The following is a 17,195-nucleotide window of genomic DNA, read 5'->3' on the forward strand; positions in this document are numbered from 1 at the left end:
GGTGGCCTGCCCAACAGAGCCGCCGTCTCCTCGTTACTTCCATAATCGGTACCGGCACCACCTTCCTGCCCGACCGCGTTACCGTTCGTATTCATCTCGTGCCGGCTAGTAGTCCGTTGCTACGTTACGTTGTCATCCCCTGAAACGAAAATCGTGAAACCATTTACCAATAAGATCCTCGGTAGATCCGTAAATCTAGGTTGTAATGTGTTACGCATATGACTAGAGGATTTCCCGTATATCCCCAAAGATGAGATCCAATCTACAAGCAGCCATGATTGATATTTAAATTTTTTATTTGATCTAATTTAGTTCAAATATAAAGAAAGGAAAAGGAGAGAAAAAGAAATTTAATTTATTAAACTTTACAGACAGTAAATATTTGTATTTGTTAAATCAAACATTGTTAAAATTTTTTGTTGAATTTTTAACATATCCAAATGTTAATTTCATATATTGTTATTGTGTTATTTTAATATTTTATGTTAAATTTTTTTAGTTTAAAATAACTCAATTTATGAGTAAGTAATTAAATAATACAAAAATAATGTAGTTTTAAAACACAAATTCTAATTGTAAAATAAATGAATAAAAGACGAATGTACATGTTTATTTTACAGTTTATTATAAATGTTTTTTACTGAAAAAAATATGAAGTTAAAATACCAAATAATAAGGACTCTTAAATTTTCAAATTTATCAAAAGAGAATAAGAGCAAATAAGAATCATGTGCAAGTGCACTCGGAGCGATAATGTGTTATATTATAAAATAATATATTATAAAATAAAAAAAAACCAGCTCGTTATGTTAATATCCAGAAAAATATAGTTATAATACATTAAAAAATTATAATAATTACGTAAGAACTTACAATGTAATTGTTATAATTTTTTACTGTATTATAACACCTCATATACATCAGGTTTTGGTCTATTATTAAATTATATTTTTCTGGGTGCTAATATATTAAGTAAAAACTTCACGAAGTCTTCAAACACGTTAAAAAAAAACACTTGATGCAGTAAGAAGGTTAACTCATACTTTTGAGATATATCATGCTGATATATTACTAAAGAAATATGCTTCCACGATTTATTTTCCAATTGTGATATAGTGTTACATTTTTTGTGTTTTTGCATAATATTCATGTTACTTCCTAATATATACTCATCTTGTTAAATTAATATAAATTAATAAAAATTTGATTGTTTTGGATTCGTGAAATGTGATTTATCACAAATTTTTTTCCAATTGTGTAAGACTGTATTTAATTTTATAAATCTTTGTTTAGTCCATTCCCACCTCATCGTTCGCTCCATTTTCAAATTGTAAAATCGAGGATTCGAATAGAAAACATATATACATCGACGAAATCAGTTGCGAGGCGCAAGTTCGAGAGATCTACGTGAATATCGGTTTCCGGGTTGCCGCCGAGCGGTAGTCACGGCAAATTTCGAGTATCACCTTCCGAAAGTGCTTCAGGAGTATCGACCGCAGACGCGGTTGTGCTCGGCTCGATTTGTGGCCTTTTGAGATTTCCGTTGCGAGATGCACCGGCCATGGCTCGCCGCAAGATTTACCAAGCTAGGCACCGTCGACCGGTTAGGTCACTGACGAGCCTCTCGTCACCTACGTACATACGTTAATATATATAGGGTGATTCATTTAAAACGTTCCGCCTCGCGGAGCACAATATACGGAAAGTGGCATAGGGATTATTTATATACGACGGTTGCTGCCTCTCGAATCCGATATAGATTAAAAACGTGAGAAAAACAAATATAATTAATATGCATGGAAAAAAGGCTACAGTTGCCACGATCAAAAGACGCCCATCGATACATTTTTTGGTCATAAGAATTGTAGTATGATTTCGATAACCATAAGATTGACATATTTTAATGCTATGGTTGTAGCTTAAGGCTATGGTTGTTAAGATATGTCCATTTTACGGTTATCACAATCAATTTAAATGTATTGATGAGCGAAAATTATCATTACTTCCAGTTGTGGCAATCGTAGTATTTTTTTCGTGTACAATTAATATTAAACGGATCTCGCTTTGGTAAAAATTTTATGTCGGGATTGGAAATACGAAGAAGTCGATGGCACACAATTTTTATTGGAAAACAACTGCCATATATATTGCCGTATACAGGAATCGCAAGGCAAAGCTGCTTACTTAAACTTCTCCAGCTCTCTGGCTTAACGATAAAATTCGTGGCTTCGAAAACGTCGTTACAACGTCTATAACAACGTCACCTGTTTCTCCGACTCTTCTCGTCGACTCAATTTAGCACTTAGCTACTTGCGCTAATTCGAGCAAATCGTTAACATCGCAGGCACTTTTTGTACATGGAAAATTTCGTTCTTTCGACAGTCGCGAAAATTGAATATCGGTAAAATGGCGCGCACCATTAGTAGAGTAATTTTGTCACAGGATATGATCGCATAAAAACCACATTAGATACAATTAAGCGTTTGCTAAGTGTATATATAAGTGAATTATAAACAAGATTATTATAAGACCGATATTAAGGACGACAATAAAGGCAAACTAGGCTGATGCCTATTAGGCCAATGTTCGTAGCTTTGCCACTGCAAAGATGGGAGGCATCCTCTACAAAATTAATTTAATACATTATCACATAGAGAGGTTCTAGTCTTCTTCTGCAGTTGACAGAAAGCAAGTCAAAATAATTTCAAATTAATTAAGAATAAAAAAAGCACAGTGGAAAATTCATATAATTTATTCCTTTTTAAATAAATAAATAGAGTAACAAAAAATTGTATTTCATATTGTATATGTATATTTAAAGTTATAATGTAAATGTACGATTGACCCTACAATGACATACACGTAGGTATGGCATATCCAGGAGTTTTTCTCGAAAGTCAAAGATGAATATTTTTATAATTTTGAAAATTTGCTAATCTACTTGATAAATTTAAATACGTTATAGAATAGCCTTTTTCTTTGATGTAAAGGACAGCATTAATTAGCGAATAATCTTTAATAAGAACGATCAAAAGTTCGTAATCAATATATTACAATTAGCGTGTCGCAAATTTTTTTTAAATACTTACCTATGGCATATTTTTCTTTAATTTCAAAGTTTTTAGTCTTCGAAATATTCTATTTAAGAAGTCTTTTACCTTAATTTTTTCTCAAATATAAATTTTTGAAATTCCTTTATTGTTATAACATTTTATTAACAAAGATATATTCGCATGTTACCGTTAAGTCTCTTAATGTTTGGCGTTTTGATTTGAAACAAATTTGATACAATATGTTCATTTTTATAAAAGTTATGAGTAAAATTTGATTGGATGTGCCATGCCCAGTGTGTCATTCTAGAATTAAATAAACTTCTATTTTTTATGTAAAAATTACAATGAATGACTATTAATGCATAGGATACGCGCATCCAATTCCTATTCTGTGTTTCAAGAAAATCTTTTTCTCCTCTTTTTGTATTTATTTACCCCATTAATAACGAGATAATGAAATTAAGGTGTAAGTAAATTAATATGACAGTGTGTCATTTTATTATTCCAGGTTTCACATAATACCTACGTTTACACGCGTTTCATACAAACGCGAGGTAAGGCAGCCGGCCTTATATAGTATAAGCGAGAAAAGGAAGAAAAATTTATACGGTCGCTTCGCAATAATGTTTCTGGTAGCAACACCATATTACTCGTAAAAGTTATTCGAGTGGCTCCTCCACAACACATGGGATAAGAAACTACGCATCGCGTAAGCCAGTCAAGCTTATGTGCCTCCTTTGTGTTCAATTTTTCAACAGCCTTATCCTCGAACACCTCGCTCGAGCTTCTCACTCGTTACTTCATATTCCCAAGAGCCCAAGCACCAGGACCTGCAAAGTAATTTTTTGCCGTCGAAATACAGGTAAATTCGTCATCTCCTTAGAGGCAAGGTGAAAGGTGGATGTTGGCGTCCATAGAACTCCTCTCTGATGCACCTTCACTATTTTCGAGGAAATACCGATCAAAAATGGAAAATATCAGGTGAATAATGTATAACGATGAGATGCGTTCTCATGATACTCGACACACAGAGAAAAACGTAATGATGACAACAATAAAGGTAAAATATGGAAATATACATAGGCGAATAAACTAACGTACATATAATTGAATAAATGATTTTATAGTTGCAATAACTATAAAATACATAGTCTATTCAACTATACGTATTTATATTAATTCTATATATAAAACTTGTATAATTATTACTTTTATAGTTGTTGCTATGTTACCACTATGTCTTTTTTCTTTGACAAGAGATCCACTTGCGATCCACATACGTCGATATTGTAAGTTTTTTTATTTTTACTTGATAAAATATAACCTCTTAAAATGTATCCTTGCCGCTTTATAAGTAAATGTAATAACTGTATCCAGAAATACAGGATCGCTAATGCCAGCAGAGGACTCAGAAACTTCTCATCGAAAAAAATTGGTAACCAGTGTTTGGAAAATGGCTTAATATTAATTACAGAAAAATGGAGGTTGATATTTAAGAAATTTTAGGTGAGACTTAAAATTGATCTGACCTTAGCTTGACTTGACCTTAAGGACATATTCTTAAGGTCAGCCAGAGTCTTTTTCCCCAAATAACTAATTGTAAGTATAACATTTGTCTAAAACATTTTTGTTTTAAACTTAGGAATTTTGAGATATTTTGGTGGGTTGATTAAAACGGACCATTCTGTATCTCTTATATTTACTTATAAAACGGGGCAGATACATTTGAAAGGGTATTTTATCGAGTAAAAATCAAAAACATGCAATATTTATGTATGGTCGCAAATGAGTCCCTTGTGAGTGTACATCAAACATGAAATTGCTCCGAGACAGATCAGCGATGCGGTAAACGGAAATATAACATCAGCACGCGAATTTCACATTTGTATAGGTATATCGGTCTTACGTTTCGCAAACAATACCAAGATAACCAAACCGTTACAAATTATTAGCGGATATTACTTGGTACATTAATTCAGCAACGCCCAGTTCAAGCAATATCGGTAATTCCTGCCGACACTTCGAAAACATGCCGGCGAGTATTGCCCCTCCCATATCGCGCTAAAAGTGTAGATCCTTGAGTCCCGGGAGGATAAACGTGAATAATTAAGATGATAAGTGGATCACGATGACTTGCGCAATGCCCACATACATGTGGGGTAGAATCATGCAATTCGAGAGTTAAATAAAGTTTCCACGTGTCACACGCACGAAGCGAGTACAAGAGCACACACTTTCTCTCGTAGCTCCCGTGACACAATACGAGACAGAGACGGGTAGTTGATCCTACCACCCGAACGTGCGCACGACGACAACGTTCCGCGTTTCGATTCTCTGCGGAATGGAGTCTGGGAGTGACTTTATGGATGTGATCACGACGTCGCTCGCGAGCTCGTTAGGGTCGCCCCTTGTCTCGTGTTCGTAATTAGAGAGCGAGAAGGGTGCACTTCGCAATTTATACTGACGGTCGATGGTCGCGACTGTTAACGAGATGGAATTCGTCACGTTGGCTGAGTCCTTTCATTTCAACTGCGTTTATTGCGTTGTAAAAAGAGCTTAAATAGGAAAAAAAAGAAGAGAAAAAGAAATTGAGGAAAAGTGTGAAATTTAGACATTATGTCGCATGAACGTTGTATCTATATAAACACTGACTGTCCAGTCGCTTCTACATCGAAAAATCAGTTTACATATATCAACGATTTAAAAGTATAGGTATTACACGTATTTTTTAACCAAATAAAAAAATAACAGATTCTTCTGTATTGTATTTGAAAATAATATAAAAAGGTTTGATGGCGATTTAAAAGATTATTTTAATAAGAAGTGAACAAATTTTTAAAAATTAATAATTAAGAGAGAACAAAATGAGAACATTTTCACTTATAAACTACAAAAAATTGTATTGTTAGGTATAAATATAGATCTTATTGAACTATTTTATAACATTTATTTTTATACAGAAAGTATAAATTTCCAATTTTAGTCACCCATTAAAGACTATACACACCTTACAGCCTTAACATTGATTGTAGTTAAAGCCGTCTGATCGCGGTTGACCTTTTTCACTTTGGGTAATCAGCCACGCATCAATAACGTGTTTTCCCTTCGGGAAGCTCCCTTGACTTTTAAAATCCATTCTATAAAAATCTGTAGTAATTTATGCAATTTCCATTTTATACATACTTCTTAAATTTTCGCTTTACATCTATCGGCTCTCGCAATCCTCAAAGGATCGATGTGATCGACGATTCGACATCGGTCGAACATAGCGTGTCAATTCCAACGACGCAATTCGTTCCTGCAGAACATCTGGCGGCATTGGATGCACGTTTTGTTATCTGGACAACCTTTTTGTCGTCGTCGTCGTCATCGTCATCGTTGTAGATAGCTCGATACGAAAGGAAGCAACGTATGTGACGTCGACAGTGACTGCCGTGGGTGTATTACGACATTGTCGTAAAAATACGAACTTTTGGGCCGTGTACACAAAAGCAGACAATAAATGACAGATTGTGGGATAGATGGTTTAGCTATCGACAAACTTGTACAATGTATGAATCCGCGCTTATATCTCGTATTTTCACGCCAAAAAGATTGGATTCTCATTTTGAGATGACTCCGCACGATTGTAGTGAAATATACACATTTTTCAACTGGATAACATCTTTCATTTGTAAGATTTCAGATGTAGAATGAAATAATTATATCTACACGGTAAAATACATTTCGTATTTATGTTAAAACCAATCCTTGTTAAAATCTTTATAAGGAACTTTTAATATATCTGAATGTTAATTTAATACACAATGTATTACTCTATTACTTGAATATTTTGTGTTAAATTGCACGGAAAAAAATTGTTTTGCTGAAATATCTAAAAATTTAATTAAATTGACAGTCACTGTCGACCTAGGTTTGAAAATAATTTTGTTTGAACCATCAAAATAATTATAATATATAAATCGCTTAAATTGTTTGCTAGAATGTTAAAAGTTTTTGTAGCGTTGTCATCAACACGTGTTTTCTACATAATTATTTTGACGGTTCAATAAAATTATTTTTAAGGTATATCAATATATTCAGCTATATTTTTAAATACTCCAGCAAATTCATTCTTTCCATGTAATATTCGACATAAAACCTATAGTCGAAACGTTTGCACTTTTCATTGTATATTTCACGAATAAATATCTGTATAAATAAAAAAAGAATATAAAATATCTATAAAACCAACACTAGAAGGTCATGTGTTCATAAATTTATTCTCGTATAACTACAGTGTAAGCGTTCCAATCTTTGATACATCCCGAGCACATAAAATTCAAAGATAATAGTAAAAATCACATAAAATATGAAACATAATAATAAAAAATCATACGAACCGTCATAGAAATAGGTCTATCTATTGCGCACCACGTGGATTCTTATTGATTACTTTACGTTTCTGTTTATTGATTTATTCTCAGAGCCTTTCATATTTTACTACAATCTATGAGCAAGAGAACAAATATAACATAAAAATAATATTCTCTGAAACGTAGATTCTAAATATAAATGAAATGTATTAATTTAACATGCTAATTTTATCGAAGAATGTTTACTGAAGAAATATGCTTCCATAATTTGCTTACATTTTACGTAAAATTGTGATTGTTATATTTTTGTGTTATTTTTTTACATAATATTTGAGTTACTTTCTGATATATTAATCTTATGTTAAATTAAAACAAAAATTCGTATGTGCATGTAAAATTTATTTAAAAAATGTTAATACCGCGCGAAATTTAATTTCCTCTTTGATCCCGATTTAAAAATCGTCGATCGATATTTTCGTCTCGTTAAGCAGAAGGAAAAAGCGTTTAAAAAAATTTCCTCCTATTCATGAAACATGCTTATCGCAAACACCTCGTAAACGTCGTTTGTATCGTATCAGGCGACAAAAAATTGCGAACGTTTCGCATTTCCTTTTATGGGTCGCAGGCGTATCTAGCGGTGTTGTGTCACGCGATGTTATGCAACGGAGGCTATAAATTAGTCCAGTCTTAAACCATCCGAGCCGTCGGCCGTCTCATCGATTTCTCCGCGAAATTAACCAGGAATTAGAGCGTCAGTCGCACATGTATACCTCCCGGCCGTGGAGTTACGAGAGCGAATCTTGTCGGCGCGCCGAATAATACTACATAAACGGAGCTGTGCGTTTCGCTCAAGTTATGATGCACGATTGACGGCCGACTGCCACATTTTATGTGTCCTTTACCGCTACCATTTCGAGTTATGTGGTTTACCACGCAAGCCGACAGACTACAGCAGATATCAGATCCAAATATAGTGCCTCCTACGAAAGCAGGATTCTCACAGATTGACTGATCCGCCGAGTTCCTAAAAATCCAAACCTTTTGAATTTTTAACTGTTCAGTCGACACAGTGAAATGTCCTGGAACAGATTTGTCAACGGGATTTCCTCATATCAAATTAGAAACAGGATAAAACAGGAAACAATTGAATATACGCGTACTTAGAAATATACACGGAAAAAAGGATTCAGCTAAAGTTCTAAAAATTTAGCTAGATTGTAGATCTAAAAATAATTTTGTTGAATCATCAAATAATTATGTAGAAAACTCAAACATGATAGGCAATGTTGCAAAAAATTCTAACAACCAGGTTGAGCGCCCTACATAATTATTTTGATAGTACAACAAAATTATTTTCAGATCTATATCTAAAATTAATGTACATAATTAAGTAAACTAATGTACTATATATATAGTATAAGTAAACTAATGTAATATATATATAGTTGAATAAATTATTTTATAGATGCGATAATTACAAAATAATTTATTCAACTACATACATTAATTCTACATGTAAACTTGCGTCATTGTAACCTTTATACTTACTATAATTGTCTTTTTCTCTAAATATGGATAAATAAGACAGGAACTTTCTAGATAAAGTCAATAAAGTCGATTACTAAAAGGGAAGTCAATAACCTTCCTTGCAGTTAATTAAGCAATGGCTTTGAAACAAAGATTCTCTGACTTACGTCTTTGCATTTATCGTCATGTAAATTCTATTGAACGCCTCAATCAAGCATTCACACTAGTTAGAAACCTCACAAACTTATTTCGAAGAATTCCAAACTTCTTTCCGGGCGATAAAAATTTCAAGTTAGGTCGACAATCTTGAATTCAGCTAGAACTTCTCTAAAGTTACTGGTGCTCGAGAGTTAATAGGATTCAGAAACATGTTGCGCGTCTAAAGAGTTTGGTAACTCGTTGAACATGTCACGCCCTAGTCATTAAAATCTCCGATCCAAAAGTGGAAGTGGCCATGAGGAACAGATGGGAGCATCTGCCAAATGTTCCACCTTATATACCCCATCTTAAATCTCAAACGTGATCTCTTCAAATTTTAAAAATACCCTGAGAGAAGAAATGTTTAACATTTGTGAGTATAACGCAGAGACATTGCTGTGTCTCCTGATGGATTTCATGATAAAATAAATATGATTAGGAACTTCATTTTTATAGTTGTTACTATTATAATGTTAGTAATAATAATCAATGTTGCACTTAGATAACTTATTAAAAATTATCTAGATAAGGATAAAATAAATTACATGTAAAAGAAGGTAATAGGCGATAATGATACTTGTTAAGTTAATGCTTGGAATTATAAATCCTGGACAATACCGGTGGTCTAACAACATTAGATACATATAAATAATCCTATTTATAAAAAAGGAGATTTAAAAAAGGTTTTAAAATCCTACACTGAGATGTGCATACTAAAATCACTACTCATTAAGATCATTTGAAAAAGATAATACTTCTTTTATGTAAGATAAGGATAGAGATAATACACATTCAAATAATCTAGATAAAGCTAAGATGAAGTCACTTCTTTGTCTAGATAATTATTTAGATAATTTTATATAGATAACAGCAAATATTGATAATTATATTTACGATTATACAAAAAATATAGTTAGCAGCAAAAATGACTATAAATTATAGTTAAATAATATTAATTGCAATATTTCTTTCTTTCAGTGTATTCTTTATTTCAAATACGTGATATAATTATCTTGAGACAGTTATTATTTATCATTAGCGTTTATTTCAAGGAAGGAAGGAATTAAATCGCAAAACATCTGGATTGAAATAGCACAGAAAAAGAATGAATATGTCGAATGACAAATCGAGGAGATTATTATATTTATTATTCATGGGTCTTCAGCCGGAAATTTCTTGCCTGCTTATTCCTGTCGACACTCATTAGCGCGTGTTTGCTTTATTCATATGCCGTCGCGCGTGATTACGATCGCAACTTCTCCGAGTTCATTCAGGCCATCACTTAACCCACAACAGTTTGATCTTCCAGCATTCGATATGAACGCGCCTAACATTGTCCCTATCTGTCATATCTTCAATAAATTTGTATTTCTCCGGTGTATCGTATATATAAATCTCATAACATCGTTTTTCACTATAACTAAAATTATTCCTTCTGAGTTTTCAGAAATAAGTTTCGCAATAATAACAGGAAGGAGCAGAATGCTCCAATTTGCATGTCATTAATTATAGACTACAATAAAATCATGCTTTCTTTTCGTACTCTATCATATTTCATCGTTCCACTTTTTTAAAATCTTGACATCTGAGATGCAGAAACTGAAAATTCAAAAATTCTGTTTTTTTTTTTCGAAAAATATTAATAAAGAAATCTTTATTTGTAGACTATATATTATATAATTTATGCTATTTAAAATTTGTCACAAATTTATTCTAAATTTGTCACAATTTAGAGGCAAAAATATTCTTCAAGGAACGCGCTACTTTAATTAAATGTATATCATATAACATCTTGTGTTAAGGTTCCAGAGCGGCCTCAGAGAAAGTATCACTTTACAGAGCATGACATTACAAAGGTGCACTTCACGCTCCATAAGTAGGGGTTCTTAAATGGTTAAAAAAGACAATAAAATTACAAAGGCGATAAATCTCATTCAGTAGAATGACAAAAAAAACTGCGCATTATTAGTTTGCCAACGTGTACATTTGAAATTTTTTAAATCAGATTAATATTAGACCGATGCAGCGGCGACCTATTTAATGATAATTATTATCCATTTGTTATTTTATTTTAATTAAAAATTGTAAATTTTTAATGTATGTGTCTAAATATTTACCTAGATTTTATGTACTTACATATTAGATTCATAAATCGCCGATTTCTTTGTTATATAAATTAAATTAAATGTTTAAACAATATTTAAACACAATTATAAATTAAATTAAATATTTAAACGAATTCGCTGGCAACGAGGTCAAGTAAATTAAAAGTTTCGATTCTGATTGACTGCTTTAGAGAAAATTTATTAAAATTAAAATGTAAGTGTCAAGTATTAAATTTATGTGATACAAGCAACTTAATAATTAAAATGTATATTTTAATGTTCATAAATCTTCTACAATAAAGCGAGCAATCAGGATCGAAACCTTATCGATTTACTTGGCCCCGTTACCGGCCAATTTGTTTGCTAATGAGTCACACGACCGTTGCAAGCCGCAAGGACTCTCGCCTCGAAACGTCCCACCGCAAGGACCAATATTCCGGGTTTGTCAATATTGACCACGGAATCACATAAGAGGCCGCGCCACGAGATTGGTCGGCCTTATTTTTCAAGCCGCTCCTCTCAAAGTACAGTCGTATACGCTCGGTGTCTCGTCTTGTTACGGCAAGTACTCGGCAAGGGCGAAAGTGCGGAGGGTGAATCAAGTATAGGACTTGCGAAGGGAAAAACGGTTGACTGCGCGTGGGAGACGGCGGAGGACGGCTGAGTGCTCCTCCTGAGCGCGCTGAGAAGTAGAAACTCTCGCCGATCTTGACACAGCCGAGCAGTGGATCAGGCTGTGGCGCAGTTATTTGCACGCTTTGTACACGAATGCCCTTAGGAATTTTCGTTCCATGCGAAAGTGCCTTCGAGCGCAAACGTGACGAATTCAACGTACGCTTTAAATCACGAATATCGTTTGACCGATAATAGCAAAATGTTTCCCCGCTTTCCGGAGAGAATTTGTGGCGATGACGGAGGTTCGCCAAATCAATCAACGCATTCACATACCTGACATCTCAAACGTGTTTTGTTCCACAAATAAAAGATTTGTTCTTTCTCTTGTAGAGAATTCCTTTTAGTTTGTAATTATAGTAGAGAATAATCAGAATTTATTTGCATATGCATTATTCAGCTAAGTGCTAGAATCAGATTAATGCGAAGAAATTTTATAAACTCGGCACGAGCGTGAATAAGTGGTTGAACCACAAAGTCGCATGAAAGTTTGCGAAATTCAGAATATAAGTACTTCTTGACCCATAAAATTTTTCATTTGATTCATAATATAACGAGAAATTTACAATTAATAATATAAAAAAGTAGTCTACCATGATAGGGTCATGAGTGTTAAGAGCGAAATTTTTATTGATAAAAATCAGTATTCCGCAAATTTTTTTATGTCCCTTCTCTTACACAGAAATTCAACGCGATCCATTTATTTTTTCACTCGCAAAAAATAATGAGAAATGATTAAATGAAGAATAATTATAATTTTGAAAATTAGTCGTTTTAATATATGTATATGAAAAAAAATCAAATTTCTTTTTACATTTCAAGATACATAGTTTCTACCTATTAACTATACCCAATATAACCTAATATCGAATAAAACTTACTCGCTTATTTGTAAATAGTTACATAGTGAATTCAACTGTGCAACTATCACAGTGAATAGCATTAGTATGTCTTACAAACTGTAACTTATTTGCATCAGTTAATTACTTAGTTTGTGCATTCTGTTGTTATCAGAGAAGTCAAATGCAGAATGTTGGTCGTTATCTAAATATATTTCAAAGATAAATTATGTTCTCCATACTCTATCGAGTATGGTTATTAATTTCAGCAGTTCATATTATTGTAGGTCTTTATACTTTACAATACTGTATTTAGTTTACATATTTTCGTCACAAAGTTTTGTTTACAATTAAAGAAAGGAAACTCTTAATAAGGTAGAACCAATATGGCAAACCTAGGCATATTGAGTATACCTTCACCGATTGTAAAATTCTTTTGATACTTTTATTAATTCATCATGGATTCTCATTCAAACTGTAATGACTATAAGGAATAGGCTAATAAAAGTGAGGCGCTGTAAACGATGCATAGATTTAAATGTATAAAAACTTCTTTATTGAGTGAACGTTTCAACTTTTGTTCGAGTCACTTTCAGCATAATAAAAAATTCAAAAGTAAATCCCCAGTGTAAGAAACCCTCCAGTCATCTGAGCATTATCGATCACATATCGTCGTTGACCATGTGAAATTAATAACGACAGATCGGCGGTCGTCATTTCTCTCCCAAGAATCCGAAATTACAATTTAAAAATTAACAATAAATATCAAAATCTGCAACTATTTCGAATAAAATTCATCAATCATTTTCACGAGTATGTGTGAAAAAAAATTTATATCTCATTCTAATCCATTATAAACATTGTAGAGATAAGTAGACAAAGAGATAAGTAAATAAATTAATAAGTCATCCCAGTTGAGGTAAATATCACAATAAATTAAATTATTCATAGTTTTTAAGATGCTTCAATCAGCATCAAATTATTAATATCCTTCTAAGATGCCTATTAGCAAAATTATTAAACTGTTTTAGTAGCAATATTCGAAAGCAGTTCAATAATTTTGTTAATAAGCATCTTATAATAATATTACAATAATATGTGATATTATTATTCTAGTTGTGTTTATGATTGCGTTTCAAGACTGAAAAAGATTTCGGCGCGCGATTTGCAGAATTGGATATGCATATAAAACCACTCTCAAATTTAAGGATTAAGATCCACTATAACTAAAAATAAGTTCATTTTAATTAAAATAAATAAGTCAGTTATTTATTAGAAAATAAGTCTTTGAGTATTATTACATGTCAATAAGGATGTCAATATGTGTTAGTAAACTTATAATTTTGTAAAAATAATATCGAATTGCTTTATTTTCCATTTCTGTAATATTTTTGTACGAAAAAGAGGAAAGTATACACTTAAGCTATATTGGATATATGTGTATCCAATAAAACTTAAACGTTATTTTTTTAATCTTCACTGCAACGTAAATATTTTAAAATGTCTCATACTTTTAATTAATATTTAAAAATGTTTCTTGCTTTGAGTCTGACTACTAGTTATTAATTTCCAATGCAACAAAAAATTTGAAAAAATCGTAAAGCCTAGATAGGTCATATCGACTATAGTTATCTTAAAATAAATTGCATATTGAGAGCGGGAAAAAAGTTTTGTAATCCCCAATAATTTTTACGCGACCCATCAAGAGATCCGCACCACTTACGCATCATATTATCAGGCAAAGCACTTACATATGTAAACGTGATGGCCAAATTCGATCGGAATGAAATCACGCGAAACAAATCAATGTTTGCCACGTCAAGCGGAAAAGAACGATGTCTTTTGCTCATTCTATCCGACTCTTTTCAAAATAACAGACTAATCTTCGACTTGTCGACTAATTCATTTAAATGCAGAGTAGAATATGGCAAAATAATCGAGCGAATTAATGTCCGGGTCGATTCTCATTTAGTCGGGAATACCTGACTGTAATAAAAGCTAAATGGCACACGAAGGAGACTTGTGTCAGCCGCTCTCAACAAGCCGTTATCATTAGTTCGTGAACAAAATCTAAAATCGTTACCGAACATGAGGAAATTGAATATCGCGTCGTCATTTAATCATATCAACCAACGTACTATTTTTAAAACTTGCTTGCAAATGAAGAGAGCGAACGGAGAACGGCGAAACTGACAAGTTTCAATTAACATTAATCGATATATGCTATAAGTTTCTAGAACCAGAAAATATTGTAAAGTTAGCAGCTCTTGAATGAAAGGCACGTAAAGTTAATCAGTCACGATGCCAATCATCTTGACGTTTAAGATTCGTCCAAATGCCAAAAGCTATTTAATTTACTGTATCCGCCGTTAACCAATTAATTTAGAAATCGGATTCAAACCGGAGAATTAGTATTTCAACATTTTCGTCTCGTAATGGATATAAAATTGAATACTGCGCTCTCTTTACGCGGGGCTACTGCACCTACTGATGCCTCGCAAACCACGTCAGCCACGTCACACTATTTTGGGAGCACTCAGACGCGATGCCTTTAAATAACTATGGACGCCGACTGACGCAGGAACTGACACCGCTTAACGATAAGCGACACGTCGCTCCGTCCGACATTCGTTTAAAGCTTTAAATGCAACCAATTCGGGTTCAATTCGCAGCTTCACGTTCATCCGCGTTCACCTCGGATGCAGAAAATAAGAGAAACGTTCGACCGAGGAATAAACGTTCGCGGAATTTGAATTTTTCAAGTAACTTCAGATCTACGCTCTTTCGAAATGTTATCTACCTTCAGAGCTTCGCGATGTCGCGCTTTCATGTTCCTAAATCTTTGAGACATCCTTAAGTCATGACATCTTTTTTTAAACAGTACTCTGTACTGAGAGAAAAGTGCTTTCATGATGTATAACTGTAATTTATGGTAAAATAACTACATTCAAGAATTCCATAATTATACACTAAGAGAAAAAAATAGTTCTGGCAACTATACATTGACAATTCTAAAATTTATAAGTACTATAATTAGTTTTCTAAAGTAATAAGAATACTAAAAATATAATATAAGTCTATAAAAATATAGTACTATTTTAGTTTTTATTATTTTGTAAAACTAATTGCAGGTACTTAAATTTCAGAGTTGTCAATTTATAATTGCCAGAATTATCCTTTTTCTTTCAGTGTAATTATTACTGTCATAATGTGTAACAATAGAATTATATTTATAGTTCTACCAACAAATATACAGTTGGCATCAAAAATGATTGTAAATTATAGTCAAATTACAGTTAAATATTATAGTAACTGCAATCATTCTTTTTTCTTTTTGTATAGGTTTCTCTTAGATCTTCTCTTGATCTACAAATCCTTCAACCATCCGTAAGTAGATATTATAATTAAATGAATCAAGAGCTAGATGCACGTGTGCTTCTCGCAACATCTAGAATCGTTTACCTGAAATGCATCAGTCGCTCGAAGCAAGCTTTAACCTACCTGAACGTCTGATTAAGCCAATTCAAAGGTTTAGGAGGCAATGGATCTCGTGTACTATGATAAACTAATTGCGTGCGCCATAGGAGAACATAATACATCGAGAAATCGTACGTTATCGCAAACGCGTACTCCATACGGTGCGATCGATCGCGCGGGAGTAGTAGCACAGTGTACACACAGTATATACGTCAGGCTTGCCTGACTAATTAATATACTGAGGATTTTGCTGGTTCGTCGTTCTGAACCAGGTCATCTTACGCCGTTCATTATATAATGGCGAGTCTACCAACAACGTTTTTTCTTCGGTGGGAGACAAGAAGAAATACACATAGAGATAACGTTTTGTCATAAATTCTACGATAACCAGAGTAAGTCTAGTTGTGACATCTTTTATTAAAATTATTATAAATCTTTACACAAGTGTGATAAAATAGTGAGAATTGCTTTAAAATGCGTTGTATGTCCATCTGGCTCAATAACTAATTGTAAATTAATAATTACAAATTCTTAATATATTTCGTAAATAAGAAAAAAATTTGTTGATTATAAAGAGGAAAAGACTCAATGGATTTTATACACAGTGAGGTGCTCAGGCATGTTGAGCAACTCTGAAAGGTGAGAGTTGAGCCATGAAGATCATCGTTTAACAAGATTATGTATTATTAAAAAAATGAAAGATTATGTACATTAATCAAATCTTTATTAAAGCTTTTATCTTATGTATACTAATTTGTATACTCACTCTTTAAATGTTTTAATTGACAAAATTAAAAAAAACTAAAAATTTTACTCTATAATCTTTATATGTCTTTAATCGTTAACACAAAATAAAAATAATAAGAACAGATTTCATTTAAGAGCATTTGAGTTGACAAAATTGTAGGACACTTGGCCCAACAGTAACTCTCATATCGGTGTCGAGACTAAAATATTTTTTATAACTAA

General features: G+C 32.7%; 1 protein-coding gene across 1 annotated transcript in view; it reads right to left on the bottom strand.

The window, feature by feature from the left end:
- SK (small conductance calcium-activated potassium channel) overlaps positions 1-17,195 on the bottom strand; it is a 192,898-nt gene that overhangs the window by 136,315 nt on the left and 39,388 nt on the right. The window contains exon 2 of the mRNA XM_018458200.1: positions 6-139. Within this exon, the coding sequence (XP_018313702.1) occupies positions 6-95 (90 nt within the window). The 5' untranslated portion in view covers positions 96-139. The remainder of the gene's footprint in view (positions 1-5; positions 140-17,195) is intronic.

This window comes from Mycetomoellerius zeteki, unplaced genomic scaffold (genome assembly GCF_001594055.1).
Source record: "Mycetomoellerius zeteki isolate Tzet28-1 unplaced genomic scaffold, Tzet1.0 scaffold707, whole genome shotgun sequence".
Lineage (NCBI taxonomy): Eukaryota > Metazoa > Arthropoda > Insecta > Hymenoptera > Formicidae > Mycetomoellerius > Mycetomoellerius zeteki.